The following is a 21,697-nucleotide window of genomic DNA, read 5'->3' on the forward strand; positions in this document are numbered from 1 at the left end:
TCAAGAAGCCCGACACCATATAGGACAAAGCAACCCACTTGATTGACACCCCATCCACCACCTTAAACACCCACTCCCCCTACCATTGACGCACAGTAGCAGCAGTGTGTGCCATTTACAATTCACAAACTTACAACTGCAGCAACTCTCAAAGGTTCCTTCGACAGCACATTCCAAGCCTGTGAACTCCACCACCTAGAAGGACAAGGGCAACAGACGTATGGGAACTCCACCAAATGCAAGTTAACCTCCAAGTCACACATCATCCTGACTTGGAATTATATCGCCGTTCCTTCACTATCGCTGGGTCAAAATCCTGGAACTCCCCTTATAGCACTGCGGGTGTACCTACACCACATGGACTGCAGTAGTTCAAGAAGGCAGCTCACCACCACCGCTTTCAGGGCAATTAGTAATGGGCAATAAATGCTGACCTAGCCAGTGAAGCCCACATCCCATAAAATAATTTTTAAAAAGTGCTTGGTGATTTCTGTAGTTGCTTTAAGTTGCAGAAGTTTTGGGCAATGAGCAGAGGCCATGCAGAACAGGACAAGCTGCTGTAAAAGGAGGAATGATGGGGGTGGGGGGGTTGGAGTGAGCGAAGGACTCTCGGCAGGGGACCACATCGCTCCAGGTTCAGGGAGCAATTCTCCTGCATGAACCTCTACGATGAACATTGTGTCCAAAGTAAGAATGCCTCATTAAAATCTGCCACATGCTGCAATCACAATTGCAACTTCAGAGGAGGGCAAGGATGGCACTGTCAGCTGCTGTGAAAGGTGACTGTGGCCATGAACCTTTTTGTGTATGACCTCTTTTGGGTTGGAGCTTGAGATGTTTAATTTGTTATCTACTGTTCCATATGCAGTGTAATAAGATACTCTATTCATTAAGCGCTAACTGTATTTCATTCATTCTTGCCAGAAAGAAACAGGCAAAGCAAGCATGTAGCTTCGCTAGGATTGCAGGCTCTCCATGCACAGCTGCCATTAACTGCATCCACATTGCTTTGCAGCTGCCACATGTCAACTCTGCCATATACTGGGAGTTGTAAAGGATCCACTCCCTCAACATCCAGCTGATGTGTAGGCAGAAAATCATGCATATTAATACTCAATATCCTGCTGTCTTTCATCCTGCTACAGTCCCTTGTGCCAGCTGCATTTGAACTATCACAACAAACCAAAGCTAGCTTTTGAGCAATAAGAGTGAAGTGACTGACTTTAGTATGCAATCTATGCTGATATGTGCAACATACAATGAAAGCTATATTGCTATATAAAATATGATAGAGCAGACCATTGGGACACTGAAACAATACTTTCACTGCCTAGACTGCTCTGGAGGAACCCTTCAGTACTTGACAGTGTGTCAATGAAGTACTCATCCAAGTGCAATACCAGTAATGCAACCCTAGATCCCCATTAACCAATAGTTCACACATTACCATCCCTCTGTCACTGATGTTACAGTATCCGCTTGGCCACAGTGCAGAAATGAAAACCAAAATAAACATTCCAAGCTAAAATTTTAAATGAAATCATTCCATATTGTATATAAAATTCAACTAATCAACCTTGTGCATTCTCTTAGTATCTGCCTTCCACGTGCCTTTGCCTGTCCTAGTACTCTTACACAATGCTAATCTACTGGCTTTAACATGGCTGGTGGAAGGCTGCTGAATTTTAGTGGCAGGTAGAATCTGGGAGACAAACGAGGAATGCTTTAGAACGGTCAAGTTTTGAGGTAATAAAGGCATGAATGAGGGTTTCAGCAGTAGGTAAACTCAGGCAAGGTGATAAAAGCAAAATACTGCGGATGCTGGAAATCTGAAACAAAAACAAAAATAGCTGGAAAAACTCAGCAGGTCTGACAGCATCTGTGGAGAGAAAGACAGAGTTAACATTTCGAGTCTAGATGACTCTTCTTCAGAACGAAAGAGAAATAGAAATGTGGTGAAATATATACTGTATAAGGGGGGGTGGAACAGATGAAGCTGGATAGAAGGCCAGTGAAAGGTGGAGGCAAAGGAGAGATTGCAAAAGATGTCATAAACAAAAGGTCGAAGGGGTGGTGATATTGGCTAAAGAAGGTGCTAATGGCGGCGTAAAGAGTAGAAAGCAGGATGAGCCAGTGACAGATGGCCCTAGTGGGGATGTGGTGGGGGGAGGGGACAGTGTGGGAGCAAGGATCAAAATAGGCCATAAGGTGGGGATAAAACAAAGAATGGAAATAAATTATTAAAATAACAATAGAAATAGGTGGGAAAAATGTATATATAAAAATTAAAAAATAAAGGGGTGAGGATGGAGGAGAGAGTTCATGATCTGAAGTTGTTGAACTCAATGTTAAGTCCGGAAGGCTGTAAAGTGCCTAATCGGAAGATGAGGTGCTGTTCCTCCAGTTTGCGTTGAGCTTCACTGGAACATTGCAGCAGGCCAAGGACGGACATGTGGGCATGAGAGCAGGGTGGTGTGTTGAAATGGCAAGCGACAGGAAGGCCTGGGACATGCTTGCGGACAGACCGAAGGTGTTCTGCAAAACGGTCACCCAGCCTGCGTTTGGTCTCTCCAATGTAGAGGAGACCACACTGGGAGCAGCGAATGCAGTAGACCAAATTGAGGGAAGTCACTTGAAAGGAGTGTTTGGGCCCTTGGACGGTGAGGAGAGGGGAAGTAAAGGGGCAGGTATTGCACCTTCTGCGGTTGCATGGGAAGGTGCCGTGGGAGGGGGTTGAGGTGTAGGGGGTGTTGGAGCAGTGGACAAGGGTGTTCCGGAGGGAATGGTCCCCAAGGAATGCCGACGGGGGGCGCGAGGGTGATGGGAAGATGTGTTTGGTGGTGGCATCATGCTGGAGTTGGTGGAAATGGTGGAGGATGATCCTTTGCATACGGAGGCTGGTGGGGTGAAAAGTGAGGACAAGGGGGACCCTATCATGGTTCTGGGAGGAAGAGGAAGGTGCGAGGGCAGAGGTGCAGGAGATGGGCCGGACACGGTTGAGGGCCCTAAAGAGTGCTTCTGATATGCCTTCCCTCTTCCTTAACTGAAGTTTCCTACCCATGGCGGTTGACAAGGCCCTCAACCGTGTCTGACCCATCTCCCGCTCCTCTGCCCTCACATCTTCCTCTCCTTTGTCCTCACTTTTCACCCCACCAGCCTCCATATTCAAAGGATCGTGTCACTGGCTCGTCCTGCTTTCTACTCTTTATGTCACCATTAGCACCTCCTTTAGCTAATATCACCACCATCAACACCCCTTCGACCTTTTGTTATGACATCTTTTGCAATCTCTCCTTTGCCTCCACCTATCACTGGCCTTCTATCCAGCTTCATCTGTCCCACCCCTCTTACACAGTAAATATTTCACCACATTTCTACTTCTCTTTAGTTCTGAAGAAGAGTCATACGGACTCGAAACGTTAACTCTGTCTTTCTCTCCACAGATGCTGTCAGACCTGCTGAGCTTTTCTAGCAATTTTTGTTTTTGTTTCAGGCAAAGTGAATTTAGTCACGTTACTGAGGTGGAACCTTAGTGATGGCAAGGGTATGTGCTTGGAAGCTCATCTCAGGGCCGAGTATAAACCAAGATTGCAAACAGACTAGCTTAGCCTTGGACAGTTGCTAGGGAGCGGGATAAAACCAGTTGCTAGGGACTAGTTTGGAGTGGGAAAATTTCTGCCCATCCTGTACTGGATGGCAGATAAGCAGTCTGATAATTTAGCGAGAGGTAGAGCTGGGTGTTGTCGGCATGCACACTAACACTGTGCTTTAAGATGATGGTGCCGAGGGGCAGTATGTGCATGAGACATAGGAGGGTGCTAAGAATAGATCCTTGGGGGGCACCAGGGGTGACAGTACAAAAGCAGGAAAGAAGCCATTGCAAGTGATACTCTGACTGCGATTAGATAGATAAGAATGGAACCTGGTGAGAGCAGTCTCACACAGCTGGACAACAGTAGTGAGGCATTGGTGGAAGATGCTGTGGTCAACCATGTCAAAGGCTGCCCAAGGCTTGAGAAAGTTAAGGAAGAAAAGTTTACCCTTGTCACAGTCACATAGAATATCATTTCTGACTTTGATAAGAGCTATTGTAGTACTATGGAAGAAGTGGAAACCTGAATGAGGGATTCAGACTGGGTGTGCCAGGAAAGATAAGCTCAAATTTGGAGGCGACAGCGTGTTCAATGACTGAGAGGAAAGGGAGATTGGAGATGGGATGGAAATTTGCTAAGACTGGGGTCAAGGGTTTTTTTGAGGAGAGGGTTGATAATGTCAAATTTAAAGGAGAGAGGGCTGACATCTGAAGAGAACCATTAAAAATAGCGGCTGACGTGACTGGGTGGGGAGGTTTACGGCACAGAAAGAGATCATTCAGCCCATCATGTCCCTGTCGATCCAAAAAAGAATGATCCAGTCTAATCTCACCTGCCAAATCCTGGCCTATAGGCTTCTTCATATCAATACATGTCCAAGTGTGTTTGAAATATGTTGAGGGTTCCTGTCTCTACCACCCTTTCAGGCAGTGAGTTCCAGAACTCCACCACCCTCTGGGTGGAAGAATTACTCCTCACTTCCCCTTTAATTTTTCAACCAATTTCTTTCAATCTGTGAACCCTGGTTATTGACCTCCCTAAATTAAATTTAATTTGCTGTTCTCATTTTATAATTTGATTCCATTGCCAGTCCTGGCTTGATATCTGCAAATTTGGCCACTTTGCATTGAGTTTCTGAGTCCAGATTACTTATGTAAACTAGAAACAATAGATTTCAAAATTAGTTTGTGACTGATTGCAAAATTTGTTGCTCTTGCAGCAGTCAGTATTCTCAGGCGCTTGACAACCAAACCAACAGTTCTTAAAAGGACTGCTGAAGGCTGCCTCCTGGAAAACATGCATTTTTGTTTTTAATTGCCTTATTTTGTTAAATTTGTCGTTTGTTCCCCACCCCTGATTCCCATGGCCTTGCCACCAGCAAAATGGAGTACTGCTAAGCACTCCTGTGAAGACAGCTGTTGATTTGCCTCCTCTCTCATTTTTTTATTCATTCATGAGATTTGGGCTTTGCTGGCTGGGCCAGCATTTATTGCCCATCCTTAGTTGCCCTTGAGAAGGTGATGGTGAGCTGCCGCCTTGAACCGCTGCAGTCCATGTGGCGTAGGTACACCCACAGTGCTGTTGGGAAGAGAGTTCCAGGATCTTGACCCAGCAACAGTGAAGATAAATTTCCAAGTCAGGATGGTGAGTAACTTGGAGGGGAGCTTCCAGGTGGTGGTGTTCCCATATACCTATTCTAGGTCTCTGGTTCACATGTGTCCCTGCATATCTCTTTCCATTATTAACCATTGACTGGGTTCTACCCAGTGGCTCAGTTGGTTGCATTATTGCTTCTGAATCAGAAGGTTGCGGTTTAAGTCCCACTCCAGGGCTTGAGCGCAAAAGTTAAAATTGACACTCCAGTGCATTACTTAGAGAGTGCTGCACTGTTGGAGGTGCCACCTGTCAGATGAAAGTTAAATTGAGGTCCTATCTGCACTTTAAGGTGGATGTAAAAAATCCCATGGCAGTATTTTGGAGAAGAACAGGGGAGCTATCTTGTCATTATTACATTGCTGTTTGCGGGAACTTAAAGCAAACAAATTGATTGCCATGTTTCCTACATTTACAACAATGACTACACTTTAAAAAGCACTTAATTGGCTGTAAAGCGCTTAGGGACATCTGGTGGTTATGAAAGGCACTATGTACATGCAAGTTTGTCTTTCTTTCATTGATCAAACTGATCTTGGATTCTGATTTCTGCCTTCCAGTCTGCTTCCTCCTAATTTTCTGTTGTTGCCTCACTGTTGATGAGTCTCTTTTTTTTTGATAAAAGCAAAAAACTGCAGATGCTGGAAATCCAAAACAAAAATAAAAATACCTGGAAAAACTCAGCAGGTCTGACAGCATCTGCGGAGAGGAACACAGTTAACGTTTTGAGTCCGTATGACTCTTCAACAGAACTAAGGAAAAATAGAAAAGAGGTGACATATAAGCTGGTTTAAGGGGGGGTGGGACAGGTAGAGCTGGATGGAGGGCCAGTGATAGGTGGAGATAGCCAAAAGATGTCATAGACAAAAGGACAAAGAGGTGTTGAAGGTGGTGATATTATCTAAGGAATGTGCTAATAGGTGACATTAAGGGTAGAAAGCAGGACGAGCAAGGTACAGATAGCCCTAGTGGGGGTGGGGTGGGGGGAAGGGATCGAAATAAGCTAAAAGGTAGAGATAAAACAATGGATGGAAATATATTTAAAAATAATGGAAATAGGTGGGAAAAGAAAAATCTATATAAATTATTGGAAAAAAGGGGGATCGGAAAGGGGGTGGGGATGGAGGAGAGAGTTCATGATCTAAAATTGTTGAACTCAGTATTCAGTACGGAAGGCTGTAAAGTGCCTAGTCGGAAGATGAGGTGCTGTTCCTCCAGTTTGCGTTGAGCTTCACTGGAACATTGCAGCAGGCCAAGGACGGACATGTGGGCATGAGAGCAGGGTGGAGTGTTGAAATGGCAAGCAACAGGGAGGTCTGGGTCATGGTTGCGGACAGACCAAAGGTGTTCCGCAAAGCGGTCACCCAGTCTGCGTTTGGTCTCTCCAATGTAGAGGAAACCGCATTGGGAGCAGCGAATGCAGTAGACTAAATTGAGGGAAGTGCAAGTGAAATGCTGCTTCCCTTGAAAGGAATGTTTGGGCCCTTGGACGTTGAGGAGAGGGGAAGTAAAGTGGCAGGTGTTGCACCTTCTGCGGTTGCATGGGAAGGTGCCGTGGGAGGGGGTTGAGGTGTAGGGGGTGATGGAGGAGTGGATCAGAGTATCCCGGAGGGAACGATCCTTGCGGAATGCCGCCGGGGGGGGTGAAGGGAAGATGTGTTTGATGGTGGCATCATGGCGGAAATGGCGGAGGATCATCCTTTGAATACGGAGGCTGGTGGGGTGATAAGTGAGGACAAGGGGGACCCTATCACGGTTCTGGGAAGGAGAGGAAGGTATGAGGGCGGATGCACGGGAGATGGGCCGGACACGGTTGAGGGCCCTGTCAACCACCGTGGGTGGAAAGCCTTGGTTAAGGAAGAAGGAAGACATGTCAGAGGAACTGTTTTTGAAAGTGGCATCATCAGAACAGATGCAACGGAGGCAAAGGAACTGAGAGAATGGGATGGAATCCTTACAGGAAGTGGGGTGTGAGGAGCTGTAGTCGAGGTAGCTGTGGGAGTCAGTAGGCTTGTAATGAATATTGGTGGACAGTCTATCACCAGAAATTGAGACAGAGAGGTCAAGGAAGGGAAGAGGAAGTGTCAGAGATGAACCATGTGAACATGATGGAGGGGTGGAAATTGGAAGCAAAATTAATAAATTTTTCCAGGTCCAGACGAGAACATGAAGCAGCACCGAAGCAATCATCGATGTACCGGAGAAAGAGTTGTGGGGGGTGCCGGAGTAGGACTGGAACAAGGAATGTTCCACATACCCCATAAAGAGATAGGCATAACTAGGGCTCATGTGGGTACCCATAGCCACACCTTTTATTTGGAGGAAGTGAGAGGAGTTTAAGGAGAAATTGTTCAGTGAGAGAACAAATTCAGCCAGACGGAGGAGAGTAGTGGTGGATGGGGGATTGTTCGGGCCTCTGTTCGAGGAAGAAGCGGAAAGCCATCAGACCATCCCGGTGGGGGATGAAGGTGTAGAGGGTTTGGACGTCCATGGTGAAGAGGAGGTGGTTGGGGCCAGGGAACTGGAAATTGTTGATATGATGTAGGGTGTCAGAGGAATCACGGATGTAGGTGGGAAGGGACTGGACAAGAGGAGAGACAATGGAGTTAAGATAGCAAGAAATGAGTTCCGTGGGGCAGGAACAGGCTGACACGATCGGTCTGCCGGGACAGTCCTGTTTGTGGATTTTGGGTAGGAGGTAGAAGTGGGCCATCTGAGGTTGGGAGACTGAGGTTGGAAGCTGTGGAATCTTTTTTTTAGATTGTTTTATGGAATGTGGGCGTCACTGGCAGGGCCAACATTCATTACCCATCCCTAATTAGCCTTGAGAAGGTGTAGTCCATCTGGTGCACCTACAGTGTTGTTAGCAAGCAAGTTCCAGGATTTTGATCCAGTGATTGTGAAGGAACAACGCTATAGTTCCAAGTCAGGATGATGTGTGGCATGGAGGGGGAGCTTGCAGGTGGTTGTGTTCCAATGTGTCTGCTGCCCTTGTCCTTCTGGGTGGTAGAGGTCACAGGTTTGAAAGGTGCTGTTGAAGGAGCTTTGAGTTACTGCAGTACATTTTGTATATAGAACACACTTCTGTCACTGTGCATCGGTGGTGGAAGGAGTGAATGTCTAAGGTGGTGGATGCCAATCAAGCCAGCTGCTTTGTCCTGAGTGGTGTCAAGTTTCCTGAGTGTTGGAGCTGCACTCATCCAGGCAAATGGGGAGTATTTCATCAGACTCCTGACTTGTGCCTTATAGATGGCGGACTGGCTTTGGGAAATTGGAGGTGAGTTACCTCAGAATTCCTAGACTCTGACCTGTGCTTGTAGCCACATTGTTATATGGCTGGTCCAAAACATTTCTGGTCAATGGTGCCCCTGGATGTTGATAATAGGGGGGATTCAGCAATGGTAATGCCATTGAAGGCCAAGCAGAGATGGTTAGATTCTCTGTCGTTGGTGATGGTCATTGCCCGGCAATTGTGCTGAGTGAATATTACTTGCCACTTATCAGCCCAAGCCTGAATTTTGTCCAGGTCTTGCTGCATTTGGACACAGACTGCTTCAGTATCTGAGGAGTCGCGAATGGTGCTGAACATTGTGTAATCATCAGCAAACATCCCCACTTCTGACCTTATGATGGAAGCAAGGTCACTGAAGCTCTAGCTGAAGAAGGCTGGGCGTAGGACACTACCCTGAGAGCTCATGCAGCAATGTGGTAGAACCGAGATGATTGGTTTCCAACAACCACAACCGTCTTCCTTTCTGCTCAGGTATGACTGCAATGAGTGGAGTTCACCCTCCCCTGCTCTTCCCACCCCCCCCCAAACCCCCGATACCCATTGATTTCAGTTTTACCAGGGCTCCTAGATGCCACACTCAGTCAAGTGCTTCCTTGATATCAAGGATAGTCACTCTCACCTCCCCTCTTGAGTTCAGCTCTTTTGTCCATGTTTGGACTAAGGCTGTGACGAAGTCAGGAGCTGAGTGGCCCTGACAGAAACCAAACAATGATGAGATTATTGCTGTGTTTATGACACTTAATAGCACTGTCGATGACCCCTTCCATCACTTTGCTGTTGATCGAGAGGAGGCAAATGGGGTGGTAATTGGCTGGATTAAATCTGACCTTTTTGTGGACAGAACATAACTCAGCAATTTTCCACATTGTTGGATAGATGCCAGTGTTGTACTGGAACAGCTTGGTGAGGGGCGTGCCTAGTCCTGAAGCACAAGTCTTCAGTACTATTGCCAGGATGTTGTCAGTATCCAGTGCATCATGTTGTTTCTTGGTGTCATGTGGAGTGAATCAAATTGGCTGAAGGTTGGCATCTGTGATGCTGGGGATCTCCGGAAACGGCTGAGATGAGTCAACTACTTGGCACTTCAGGCTGAAGCTGGTTACAAAATCTTCAGCCCTGTCTTTTGCACTGATGTGCTGGTCTTCCCATAGTTGAGCACGGGGATATTAGTGGAGCCTCCTCCTCCTGTTAGTTGTTTATATGGCAAATATCTAGTTCATGGTTCATGTTAATATTTTAGAGGTAATATTTCGTTCTGGGAAGATTAATGTTTAACTGTGGAAATTGGATAAATGCAACAAAAATAGATTGGAGTCGATGACACTTAAAAGGTTGCAGCTATGTTGACTTAAGGTGTTAACAGGTAGAAAGGTAACCATAAAACCTACGGGCTTACTCAGGCAGAGAGCTGGAGACATGGTGTCTGCACTGCTTGCAAAGAAGTGCAGCCCAGAGAATTGTTTTGTTTTGGGAGTTAGAGCTAAATTAGTTTAAAACCATTCAATGACCCCCTGAAAGGATACACCATCATGGAGATGGGTGGAGCTTAAGAAGGTTCTCTGGTTTCAATTTATCTGTGTGTTTGCTGAGAATGAGTGTGTTCTGCAGCTGTGGAAAAGGCAGAATACTGAAAAGGTACTGCTGTTAGCAAGCTCTAGGCAGTTAGGGGTCAGAAGTCCTGGGGAGTGAGAAGGTGGTGGAAGGTCGCTGGTTCCGTGCTGCAGAGGTCTCAGAAGAAACCCCAGGAACTATGTATAGCTTAGTGTAGCCGAGAGACTGGAGTTTGGAGAAACCCGGGAAAGTGCCAGCTTAGTGAAGGTTTGTGAAAGAGTTGGAAGTGTGCCAATAATTAGAGACGAGTGCAGCTTTGTGAATCCCATGGAATGCAGTCTCAAAAGAAGTGATTGAACCATCGGGAAGTAAACAGTCTAAGTTGGAGTGGCTTTTGATGGAATTCGGAGGCTAGATCTTCGAAAGTGAAGATTTGAAATGCCTTGTGAGAGAGACCGAGTTTCAACAAGGTTTTGTGACATAGTAGCCACTGACATCTGGGTGGGTTGCTGAGAAATCCATGGGATCTGTCTTGGTCACATCTTCCATTTAAAGTGCAGTGTGGGGTGTTCGACCACAGTTTGCCTGTTAATTCATATTTAACTCGCGTTAATTCTGAATTTTAGAGTATAGGATAAACATTGTAGATTGTTTCACTTTTCTGACTTCATATAGTAAAATTTATTTTGTTTGTTTAAAACAGTAGAATCTTGTGGCTTTATTCTCCTAGCGGGTAAATGGAATTTCAAACTTTGTCTACTTTAAACAAAATGTTACTGGTCCCTGACCAGATCGTAACATTTAATTGTTCACACTTGGATGTGGCAGAACTGCAGAGCTTGATCTGATCTGTTGATTGTGGGATCGCTTAGCTTTGTCTGTCACATGCTGCTTCCGCTGTTTGGCATGCAAGTCGTCCTGTGTTGTAGCTTCACCAGGTTGACCCTTTCTTTTTATATATGCCTGGTGCTGCTCCTAGCATGCCCTCCTCCACTCTTCATTGAGCCAGGTTGATTCCTTGGCTTGATGGTAATGGCAGAGTGAGGGATATGCCAGGCCATGAGATGACAGCTTGTGCTTGAATGCAGCTCTGCTGGTGGCCCACAGTGCTTCATGGATGCCAGTTTTGAGCCACTAGATCTGTTTGAAATCTATCCCATTTGGCACGGTGGTAGTGCCACACAACACAATGGAGACTATGCTCAATGTGAAGATGGGCCATCACCTTCACAAGGACTGTGCTCCTACCTATACAGTCATGGACGAATATATCTGCGACAGGTAGATTGGTGAGGAGGTCTAATATATTTTTCCCTCTTGTTGGTTCAGTCTGGCAAGACTCTGCCAACCCGCTCAGTAGTGGTGCTATTGAACCACTCTTGGTGATGGACATTGATGTCCCCCACCCAGAGTGCATTCTGCCACCCTCGGTGCTTCTTCCAAGTGGTGTTCAACATGGAGGAGTACTGATTCATTAGATGAAGGAGGGTGGTAGGTGGTAACTGGAGTCAATGTTGAGGACTTTTCAGTTTTATTTCTTTTCTGTAGCGGTTCTGTACATTTCAGAGGGCAGTTAAGAGTCAAACACATTGCTGTGGGTCTTAAGTCACACGTAGACCAGGTTACATGTAGACTAGGTAAGGATGGCAGATTTCCTTCCATAAAGGACATTAGTAAACCAGATGGGTTTTGCAGAAATCAATGATAGTTTCACCATTATTGAGACTAGCTTTCAGTTCCAGATTTAATTAAGTAATTTGATCTAAATTCCACCAACTGCCATGGAGGGGCAGTATCACCAAGGTATTATCCAGGGCCTCTGGGTTACTAGTCCAGTGACATTACCACTGCTCCACCGTCTCCCCATGCTGACTCGGATTAAGTGTACCCTATTTCTCCTGTACCTTTTTATTCTAAAAGGAATCAGAATTATTTATGCAGGTGACAATGCTGCATGCTGTCAGCCACTTATTTACCTCCTCAATTCTTTTTCTCAAATACTGGGCATATACCAGGAAACATTAGTTTACATTCTTTTTTTTAAAATTGTGAGCCAATTTTCAGGCACATGGCATTTAAATTATTTCTCCCTGTGCCATTTATTCATATCTTATTACTTTTGGGTCCTGATCTGTCCTCAAGCCATTACATATGCTCTAATTCCAGGAGATAGCTCAGTCCTGTAAATATTGTGCTTGGGCTATCTACTCTCCATGGCATTGAATAGCATGATCTGTAAATTGTATCCTTTTCCACACTTCAGGGTTTTCTAAGTACCCTTTCTTTCAAGGCCTTTTTAAAACCTCTGGTTAGACTACAACCAAAGTATTACATCCAATTCTGGTTACCAGGAAGGATGTGAGGATCCTTGAGAGTGTGTAGAAGAGGTTTACCAGAATGGTTCCAGGGATGAAGGATTTTAGCTACGTTGGGTTGGAAAAGCTGGGTTGTTCTCCTTGGAGCAAAGGTGATTGAGGGGAGATTGGATAGAGGTATAGAAGATTATGACAGGTTTAGATATGGTAGGCAAAGAAGGTTTTTCCCATTAGCTAATGGTATGCAGATTTAAGATTTTGGGCAAGAGATAAGGGGGTAATGTGATAAAGTGCATTTTACACAGCGGGTGGTAATGACCTGGAACTTGCTGTCCATGAGGGTGTTGGAAGGGGAGACAATCAGTGCTTTCAAGAGTAAATTGGATGGACACTTTCAGGGCTGCAGGAATAGAGCAAGGGAATGGGACTGACTGGATTGTTCTACAGAGAGCCAGCATAGACTAGATGGACCAGATAGCCTCCTGTGTTGGTATGATTCTGATTTCTGTAATAGACAGTTCATGGCACGAAATCATACAACACGGTAGACTATTAGGCCTATTGTACCTCTGCTGGCTCTTTAAAGGAGCTACAGTATCTAATTTATGACATTCCCCTAGTCCTTCCCCATGGTCGTGTAATAATATTTTTTCAGGTGTTTATCCAGTTCTTTTAGGAAATTACTATTGAATCAGCTTCCACCACCCTTTCAAGCAGTGCATTTTAGGTCATAACACTGAATCAATTTTTTCATCCTCATCTCCCTTCTAGTCCTTTTGTTGATTGCATTTAAATCTCTAGGTTTTTATGAGGACAATCCCATGAGTAGCTTTACAAGCTTTCCTACGTGGTCCTTTCTACAGCACTGTGCATATGTGTAGGAGTCCTTTACCAACCATAAAGGATGCTATTTTAAAAGAAAGCTTTTATTGCCAGGAATACTTTTGCTAGATGTTGGTGAATCAGCCAAGTCTTCGGGCAGTCAGACAGACTGCTGACGAACTTTATAAACTGTTTCAAAAGAAGTTTAATGTTGGCAAAGAGGTGGCTCCCCTGTCAGATCCCCTCTGATAAAATTTAATTTGCATTTCAATACTGTTGAACAGGGCCCTGCACGTGCATATAGTTGCACACATGCAGAACTATGTTTAAAAGGCAATGCAGAGGCATGAACATAATTGTTGGGTATTCCTTTAAAGCAGGAGGTCTGTGGATCATACAACAGAATTATTGCACGTAGTACATAGGATGTAGCACTCTTGATGGACCGAATGGTATTTCCTTGGTTCAGACATTAGTTTTACTTGCATAAAGTACTAATCATAAAAGGTATTTAAAGTTATGTGTTAGGAGTATTATGTAATATTAAAGTGTATTGATTTAAGTGCATCCTAAGAATTTAAGTAAGAGTAATGGAAACACTGTATAATTTATTTTCTGCATTAATTCCATTGAAATTCTTGGTGTCTTCAATAAATAACAGTTATTTATAGGGTTAAAGCTTTAGTCTAAACCAGTTTATTTCTAAACTGTGGATATAAATAACAAGTAAGGACCCAAAACTATTCTTCATAGAGTCCAGCATCTTGTTTAACAAAAAGATTTGCACGTTGAGTTTGCCGAATGCCCGGAGTTTGGTAAACCAAAAAATTGCATTCTTAAGTGATCTGAAAATATATGCTTTTTTGCACCTTAACATAAATTTATTGGGTAATTTTCAGTGCACAAAGTCACGGACAGATGGCTGCAGCTGTAAAGAATTCAACCTATTTCAGTTCCCTTCCATCTCTCCCTGTGGAATGTGTAGAACTAGATGGAGACTTCAACTCACTGCCCATTATCTTTGAGGATCGATATCTGGATTCTGTCCCAGAAGGTGAAAAATATTTAAATTCCTGTTTCATAAATATTTTATTTTCCAGCATTTCCATGCATTGGTTCGCATCGTCTGTTCTCATTCTCATCTCTATAATCAGAGCCAGAGCATCACCTGTAATGACTTTTCTTCCCACTCTCGCACTGTTATCTCTGGTGTCCCCCAATGATCTATCCTGGTTCTCATTTACATGCTGCCACTCCACTGCATCATCCGAAAACATAGTGTTAGCGTTTACATGTACATCAATGACATCCAGCTCCTCAACACCATCGCCTCTCAATTCCTCCACTGCTGCCACCAAATTATTAGATTGATCTGTCATTCAGTACTGGATGAGCAGAAATTTCTTCCAATTAAATACTGGGAAGACTGAAACCATTGTTGTCATTCCTTGCTACAAGCTCTGGCTACCAGCTTCTGACAACTGTTTGAATCAGAATGTTCGCAATGTTGATATCATATTTGATCCCAAGATGTGCTTCTGAACACATGTCCTGCCAACACGGAAGACAGCCTTATTTCTACCTCTGTAACATCATTTAAGTTTGATTCTGCCTGAGCCCAATGGCTGCTGAAACCCTCATCCATGCCTTTATTGCCTCTAGGTTTGACAATTTCAGTGAACGCTTGGCCATCCTCCCATATTCTACCCCCTGAAAACTTGAGGTCATCCAAAACTCTGCCCATGTTTATATTCCCACCAAGTCCCATTCACCCATCACTCTTGTGCTTGTTATAGCTCCTGGTCAAGCAGCACCTCAAGTTTAAGATTCTCATCCTTGTTTTCAAACCGTTCCATGACCTCGCCCCTCCCAATCTCTGTGGTCTCTTCTAATCACAGAACCCTTCAAGATATATGCATGACTCTAATTTTGACCTCTTGTGCATCCGTGATTATCACTCCACCATTGGTGTTTGTGCCTTCAGCTGCCTGGGTCCTAAGCTCTGGAATTCCCCCCCTTGTCTGAAAATAGAAAGTACAGTAAAAATCCTGATGAGTCGAATCCCAGGGGTTCCAGCCACAAATTTGCGTTAAGTGGAGCTTTGTGATAGCTGAGGAGGCCCCATTCCCCCATGAATGTATTTCTATGAAACACGATATAACTACAAAAACGATCTATGTCAAAAACAACAGATTCAAATGCCAAATGAAAACACAATAAAGTAGTAAATGTGTGAATGAGAGTTTATTCAATTTGTTCAATGACCTTGTAAAAGGCCGGAGCTTTGCATTGAAAAATGGCCAACGCCCAATGATTTTGCGTCTTGTGTGGTCTAACTCTGTTCTGGTCGGCGTGGTCATATGAAAAGTATACAAATAGTCGTTTGGTAGTAACAGAACTTGAGTATTGCTGAAAAAAAAACATGCTGTTGAAGCTTTTTATCTTGCACGCTTCAGGTCAGTTTGGCTGTTTGCAACAGACAAAGTACAGACAGTATCCAACCAGCCTGTGCTTGCAAAACTCAAAACATAGTGTCCAACATTAGATGTGATTCCGTGATTGAGCAACACTTGCAAAACAATCCTGATTGTGCAAAGTATTGCACTGAAAGCCAATTTAAGATTATCAGTCGAACTTGCAGTCTGACTCACTTAATGCATGCTAGAAGCTACATATATTCACACACAGGGCAGACAGAAGGAACATGTCCACACGTTGCACCTTTTTCAACTAAACGAAAGCTTGGAGGTCAGCCATTCCATCGTCCATTCCCCAGGGCAATGCCTTGCCAATCAGCATCGACCTGCGTGGTTTGAATTTGAACAAAAGCTTGGCAGTTAACTGTCCCATGATGCATTCTCCATGGCATAGCCTCTACCAATCAGAGTCCACTTGCCAACCAATCAGCACTCTTTTCTCATGCAGTTGTTCTTCCCTTTACTGTTGGCATTCTTGCAAACTGTCCTGATGAGTACAAGATGGAAAGCTTTGACAGCATGTCTCTTCAGCAATACTCGTGATAAGTTTAGACAAGTTTGGCTAATCCAGAGTTGCCAGTGCGAAATTTTGGCTAATCACGGGCTTCATTCTATGGGATTTGCTATTCTGCCGGTGGGAATGGTTGATGACTTTGACAGTAAGTCCTCACTATAAGTTGTGGTTGCATCCTTGAAAATCGTAACTTTAAGTGAAACAACTTTATGTGAACCATGGATTCCCATAGGAATCAATGTAAAAGCTGGATTTTGGTTCCTTTGGTTTTTCCGGGCAAGAAACATCTGATGTACAAGTTGAAATACTGTATCGTACATGTGTAGCACCGTGCATTCCTAGCTGGAATAACTTGCAAAATTTAATAATTCACTGGATATAACAGAATTACTGTATAAATTCAAATTAGATAACAGTAAATCACCCAATAAAGCCCCGAGTAGTACAGCTGTGTCTCACCCACAGCATTTCTGAAACACAGCTCAGCATTTTTTCATGCTTTCCTACTCTGACTCTCTCTCCCTCTGTGTGTGTGTGTGTGTGTGTGTGTGTGTGTGTGTGTGTGTGTCACTCTCTCTCTCCTTTTCCACTGTCTCATTCTCTCTCTCTCTCTCGCTGTCTCCTTTCCCACTGTGTCTCTGTCTGTTTCCAGAGCCTGGACCCCTTCCTGACAGTTTGCAGGGCCGACCCCCTGTCCCGAGAGATGTCACTGAAAATACCTGGGAGGGTGGGCGAAGCTGTGCAAGAAGTTGGAGTTGTGGGAAGGGGGGTCTGCCACTCCCTCCCTCCCCGAGGTTACTCACATTTCGGCAGCCAGCAGCTTCCTGTCCCTGCCCTGCACTTTGTTCCTGGGATCTCTGGCCTTGCTCTCTGCCAGGGCCTCTGGTGACTGCGGCGGTGGCTCCGGCATCAGAACATGGCAGTGGCTGGCCCAGAGTTCAGGGCGGGGTGGGGGCCAGGACCAGAGTGCAGACGACGTAAAATCAAAACTGGGGACGTAAATCAATAAAAATCCTAAAGAGTAAATTACATTATAATGAAATGACTTATTGTGAGGACTTACTGTAGCCAGAACTTCATGTTCTCCGAGTTTGACTCATCACAATTGTTTGGCGTTGTCAACTGCATGGCCACAACCATGAAAGGTTCAGTATTATACAGTTTAACATTCAGTGATATATTTCAGTTTTCCAGCATCTGCAGTGTGTTGCCTTTTACTTTCATATTATTTTGTTATTGAAATGGGCAGGAAGTTCATCAGTCTCTTGAAACATAACTTCTGGATCTGAAAGTAGAGGTTAAAAAAAGCTGTAATGATGGAAGGATGAAATTAAAACAAAACTCTTTCAAGTGCTGTGATTCAAGTTGTATTCTGAAAATTAATTTCATCATGAGAAAACATGCTGCATGGCATGAATATTGGAGCTAATTCTTTAATTTTATTCCTTGCCATGACTATAGATTGTAACATTAACTATATAAAAGTATATTTTGTTTCCTTTTTGGGAATTTACCCATTCCCACTCAACAGGCAGGTTATTGCATAAACTGCTAATATCATGGATGGGATGACCATCCTAAAGGTGATCTTGCTGATGAGATACAAAGAATGTGCCTCTACCATTTCCCTAGTTGAGATCAACTAACTCCGCATAGATTGAGAATCAAAGCTGGAACTTCCCAGTATGTACAACTAAGATTTACTCCAACTTAACAAGCTGTGTCATCAGTTGATCTCACCAGTTAGGGGTCATAACGAGAGCCTGAGCTGAAGAACCCAGGAATAGTGCTTTGTTGAATCTCTACTACGTGCAATACAAAATAATGGGAGAAAGAAAAAATATAGAAACTGGCTGGATGTAGAAAGACCAAAATGGCATGTGAAACAGTTACCATGTGGCATCGACATAATTTATTTCAAAAACTTGTGCAAAGAGTGTAAATAGACAAGATGAAGAATTACTGATTGTGACTAAATTGCTTCTGACAGCACACATGATGCATGCAAGATGTGAATGTCTTAAATATCCAAATGCATTTATTTGCTACTTTAAATTTAACTCACATTTTTCATAATTGCTCTCAAATATTTTTGTTATTTCATAAATATATTTTACAAATGTCTAATATTTTGTTTCTTCAAAAGACTTGGATGTTCCCTGGAGTGGGATTCAGAACATAAGAAGATCATCCCTTTCTGCCAAACTGGAAAGATCTGACTCAAAAGAATGTAACACTTCAAGTTACTCTAGTCCTGATTTTAAAGCAAAACCAGCAAGCATCCACAGTGTTAGACCTAATGAAAATGAGAAGCCACAGACAAAACAGCACAAGACAAAAGCCGAAGAGCACAACAAATCAAAAGTAAAAGCAACAAAACTTAAGAAGACAATTAAGTCTGAAAACAACAAAAAATTGGTGAAGCAAAACTCTAAGGACTCAGTGATACTGGTTGGTTACAAGTGCTTAAAGAGTTCAAACTTGGGAGAGACCAGTAAATCTGAAGGCGGGCTTCCAATTTGTCCCAAAGGTGGGCAGGCTCCCATGAGCACAGGACCTGACAATGGTGTAAAGGCTGATTCTAAGTTACTGTGTCAACATAGAGAGCTAATACCTCTCCTATCAAGCATGGAAATAAATGTAGAGACTCCAAAAACTAAAAACCTCAATGAATTTGGTTGCAGCATAAATCGTCACAATATAGAACCTTGCACATTTGCATCAACAGGCTTGTTCCAGGCAGGTCCTGGTACACCAGCTGAGCGTGTAGGCTCTACTAAATGCTCATTTGTTAGTTTGAATAGCCAGCAAATGGCACCAACAGCAGGAGTCAAACATATTGAAGTCAAGCCAAGAAGTAAATGTGCTTATGAAGGGGAAAAGGTAACAGTCATTATGGCCTCCAAGCTCCCTGTCAAAGATGACCAAGGGCTTTGTCGATCTCCTGAACCACAACTTCTGGATTCTAAAAAAAATTATTTACTGTTGGAAAAAGATGCACTACACCCTGCTTCTTCTGAGAGTACGCTGTCGAAATTATGTACAAAGGGGTTTAATTTGGTTGTAAGTGGAGATGCTGTTAAACTGCCAGATGTTTATGTCACCTGCTCATCATCCAGGGTTTCAGATTCTGGCATTGAAAGTGAACCCAGTTCTTTTGCTTTCCAGTTAGATCCAGACTTAGCCACTGAGCCATTATTGGAAAAGACTTCCCTTCTCAGTGAAAAGCCTTGCATGCAGGTGCTACTTAAACCAGAATTGAGTTCGAAGAATATGGTTGAAGGCAGGTGCACAGAGAGTACAAGTGCTGTAAGTGAAATACAATCATCTTTAACTTCTATAAACTCTCTGCCTTCAGATGATGATGACGAACAGCAAGTTGATGAAAGCTTGAAAGTTGCTGCCGTTCTTGCACAACAAACTGGCGAAGAACAGCCCAAGTTAGAATCAACTGTAGCACTAGATCAGCTGAAATATGAAATGAAAAAATCTAGTGTTGTAGTACAAGAGGAAAATGTTGTGTACATTGAAGGTTCAGGGACTGCAAGTCAAGATCCTCATTCTTGTGTCTTTACTGAGCAAGAGTTTCATAACAGTATCGTTGGTCAAGAAAGTAACAGTAGCAATCCACAGCAAAATACTGTTTGTGTCAATGATTTTAGAGAGCTTCAAGGCTACAATGAAGATTTCAGTTTAGAGAAAGCAACCACAAAACATATAATTAAACTGAACTCTGAAGTGATTCATCTCAATGAGCCAAGTTGCCATACTTCAGATGTGGCAGAAATTAGCCAGAGTGTGGATCCAGAATTGCATCCAGAAGAGCTTGTAGATATAATTCAAGTGTTTGAAATTCCAACTTTGCAGGAAACAGATGATAGAGTGCACACAAACCGTTCGGCTGCCAGCAGCACTGACATTGTGAAACAAGGATTAGTGGAAAATTACTTTGGATCTAGAAGCAGTACAGACCTTTCTGATATTAGTCCTGGTGGTGGTGGCAGCTGTCCATCAAGCCCTCAAAAAGAGACTGTTGGCTTTGTTACTCTTGCACAAGCAGAAGAGGATGAAGAACAAGAAATGATAGAAAATGGTTATTACGAAGCTGATGACGATGCTGTGTATGATAGCAATGATGCAGTCAGACCTGAGCTAATTAATGCCGATCGTACCACAGAAGGAGCAAGCATGCCTGGTGCGTGTACTCCTACTTGTTTATCATTTTCATCAGTCGTCAGAGACTCCCCATCTATCAGTGGATTGTCTTCGAGAAGCAAACTTGATGCAATTACAAAGCAACCTAGCAGTGCTGTCCTCAGCTCTACTGTGTCTGCCTCCTGGTATGACGATGCTGCCACAAAAGGGCAAATGCAGATGTAAGTAGATTTGGCACGTCACTTTTTATTTTAAAGTATCTATGCTTTACAAATCAGAAAACCTATATTCTACTCGCACAACTGATTTAGAGCATATAATAAAACTAAGACTTGTTAAACTGAGGCCATTCTGTCCTCTTGCAGGTGCAAAAGTATCATCTCCTTATCTGAAGTAGAGGAGTTCTGCTTTGTCCTGATCAGTATTTATTCCTCAACCAGTATCATGAAAGTAGATCATCTAGTTATTGCTTGTGGGAGCATTCTGTGCACAAATTGGCAGCCATATTTCCCTACATTACAACAGTGGCTATGCTTCAAAAATACTTTGGCTATAAGTACCTTAGAATATCATGGCGTCATCAGAGTGCTATATAAATGTTCTTTGGCTCACTCACTCGTTCATTCTGTCTCTTGCATGCTCTTTGTCTCTTGTTCTTTCTTTGCTTTCCTATTTTACAAGTTGCAAAATTTCCATTGGATTTCCTTGCCATAATTGACTTTTTAGGATTAATTAGATTTGTTCTTAGAAATTTAAACCAAAAATTTTAAGCCAAGGAAAATCACAGTTGAATTCTTCCCTATGGGGTTTATCTGAAATATAAAGGGAGGGGTCAGGGACCAATATGAAGTTAGAATTCTAGATTGCCAAGATTTCACTGTTTCCTTGGCCAATCTTCAAAGTCATTGCAGCAGCTTTCGAAACAGAAGGTTTTGTGTAAAGTAAGGAGTCAAGGGTTGTGGGGGACAGGCAAGAAAGTTGGGTTAGGTGACAATCAGATCAGCTATGATCATATTGAATGGCAGAGCAGGCTCGAAGGGCCAGATGGCCTACTCCTGCTCCTATTTCTTATGACATTATTTACATCTATCAAGAAAGGACTTACACAGCATAAACAGGAACTTAAATTTATATATTCTCTCGAACATCTGTGGAGCGATAAAATAATTGGGAAGAGCTTGGTCAAAAAAGTGTTCTCTGAGAAAACCTGGAGAAAGAGAAGGAAGATTTTAAAGTGCATCTATGTGCTGAGTAGCACAAATGGTAAATGGTACTGGAAGGATATAAACTATTTCAGAGGCTGCTGGAGGGTGGAGGAGTCGCAT

General features: G+C 43.5%; 1 protein-coding gene across 3 annotated transcripts in view; it reads left to right on the forward strand.

Moving 5' to 3' along the window:
* Positions 1–21,697, forward strand: part of fam135a (family with sequence similarity 135 member A) — a 257,651-nt gene that overhangs the window by 153,470 nt on the left and 82,484 nt on the right. For all 3 annotated transcript variants that reach the window (XM_078541854.1, XM_078541856.1, XM_078541855.1), the window contains 2 exons: positions 14,126–14,280; positions 18,364–20,593. In XM_078541854.1, the coding sequence (XP_078397980.1) occupies positions 14,126–14,280; positions 18,364–20,593 (2,385 nt within the window). The remainder of the gene's footprint in view (positions 1–14,125; positions 14,281–18,363; positions 20,594–21,697) is intronic.

This window comes from Cetorhinus maximus, chromosome 5 (genome assembly GCF_964194155.1).
Source record: "Cetorhinus maximus chromosome 5, sCetMax3.hap1.1, whole genome shotgun sequence".
In the NCBI taxonomy this organism is placed as follows: Eukaryota; Metazoa; Chordata; class Chondrichthyes; order Lamniformes; family Cetorhinidae; genus Cetorhinus; species Cetorhinus maximus.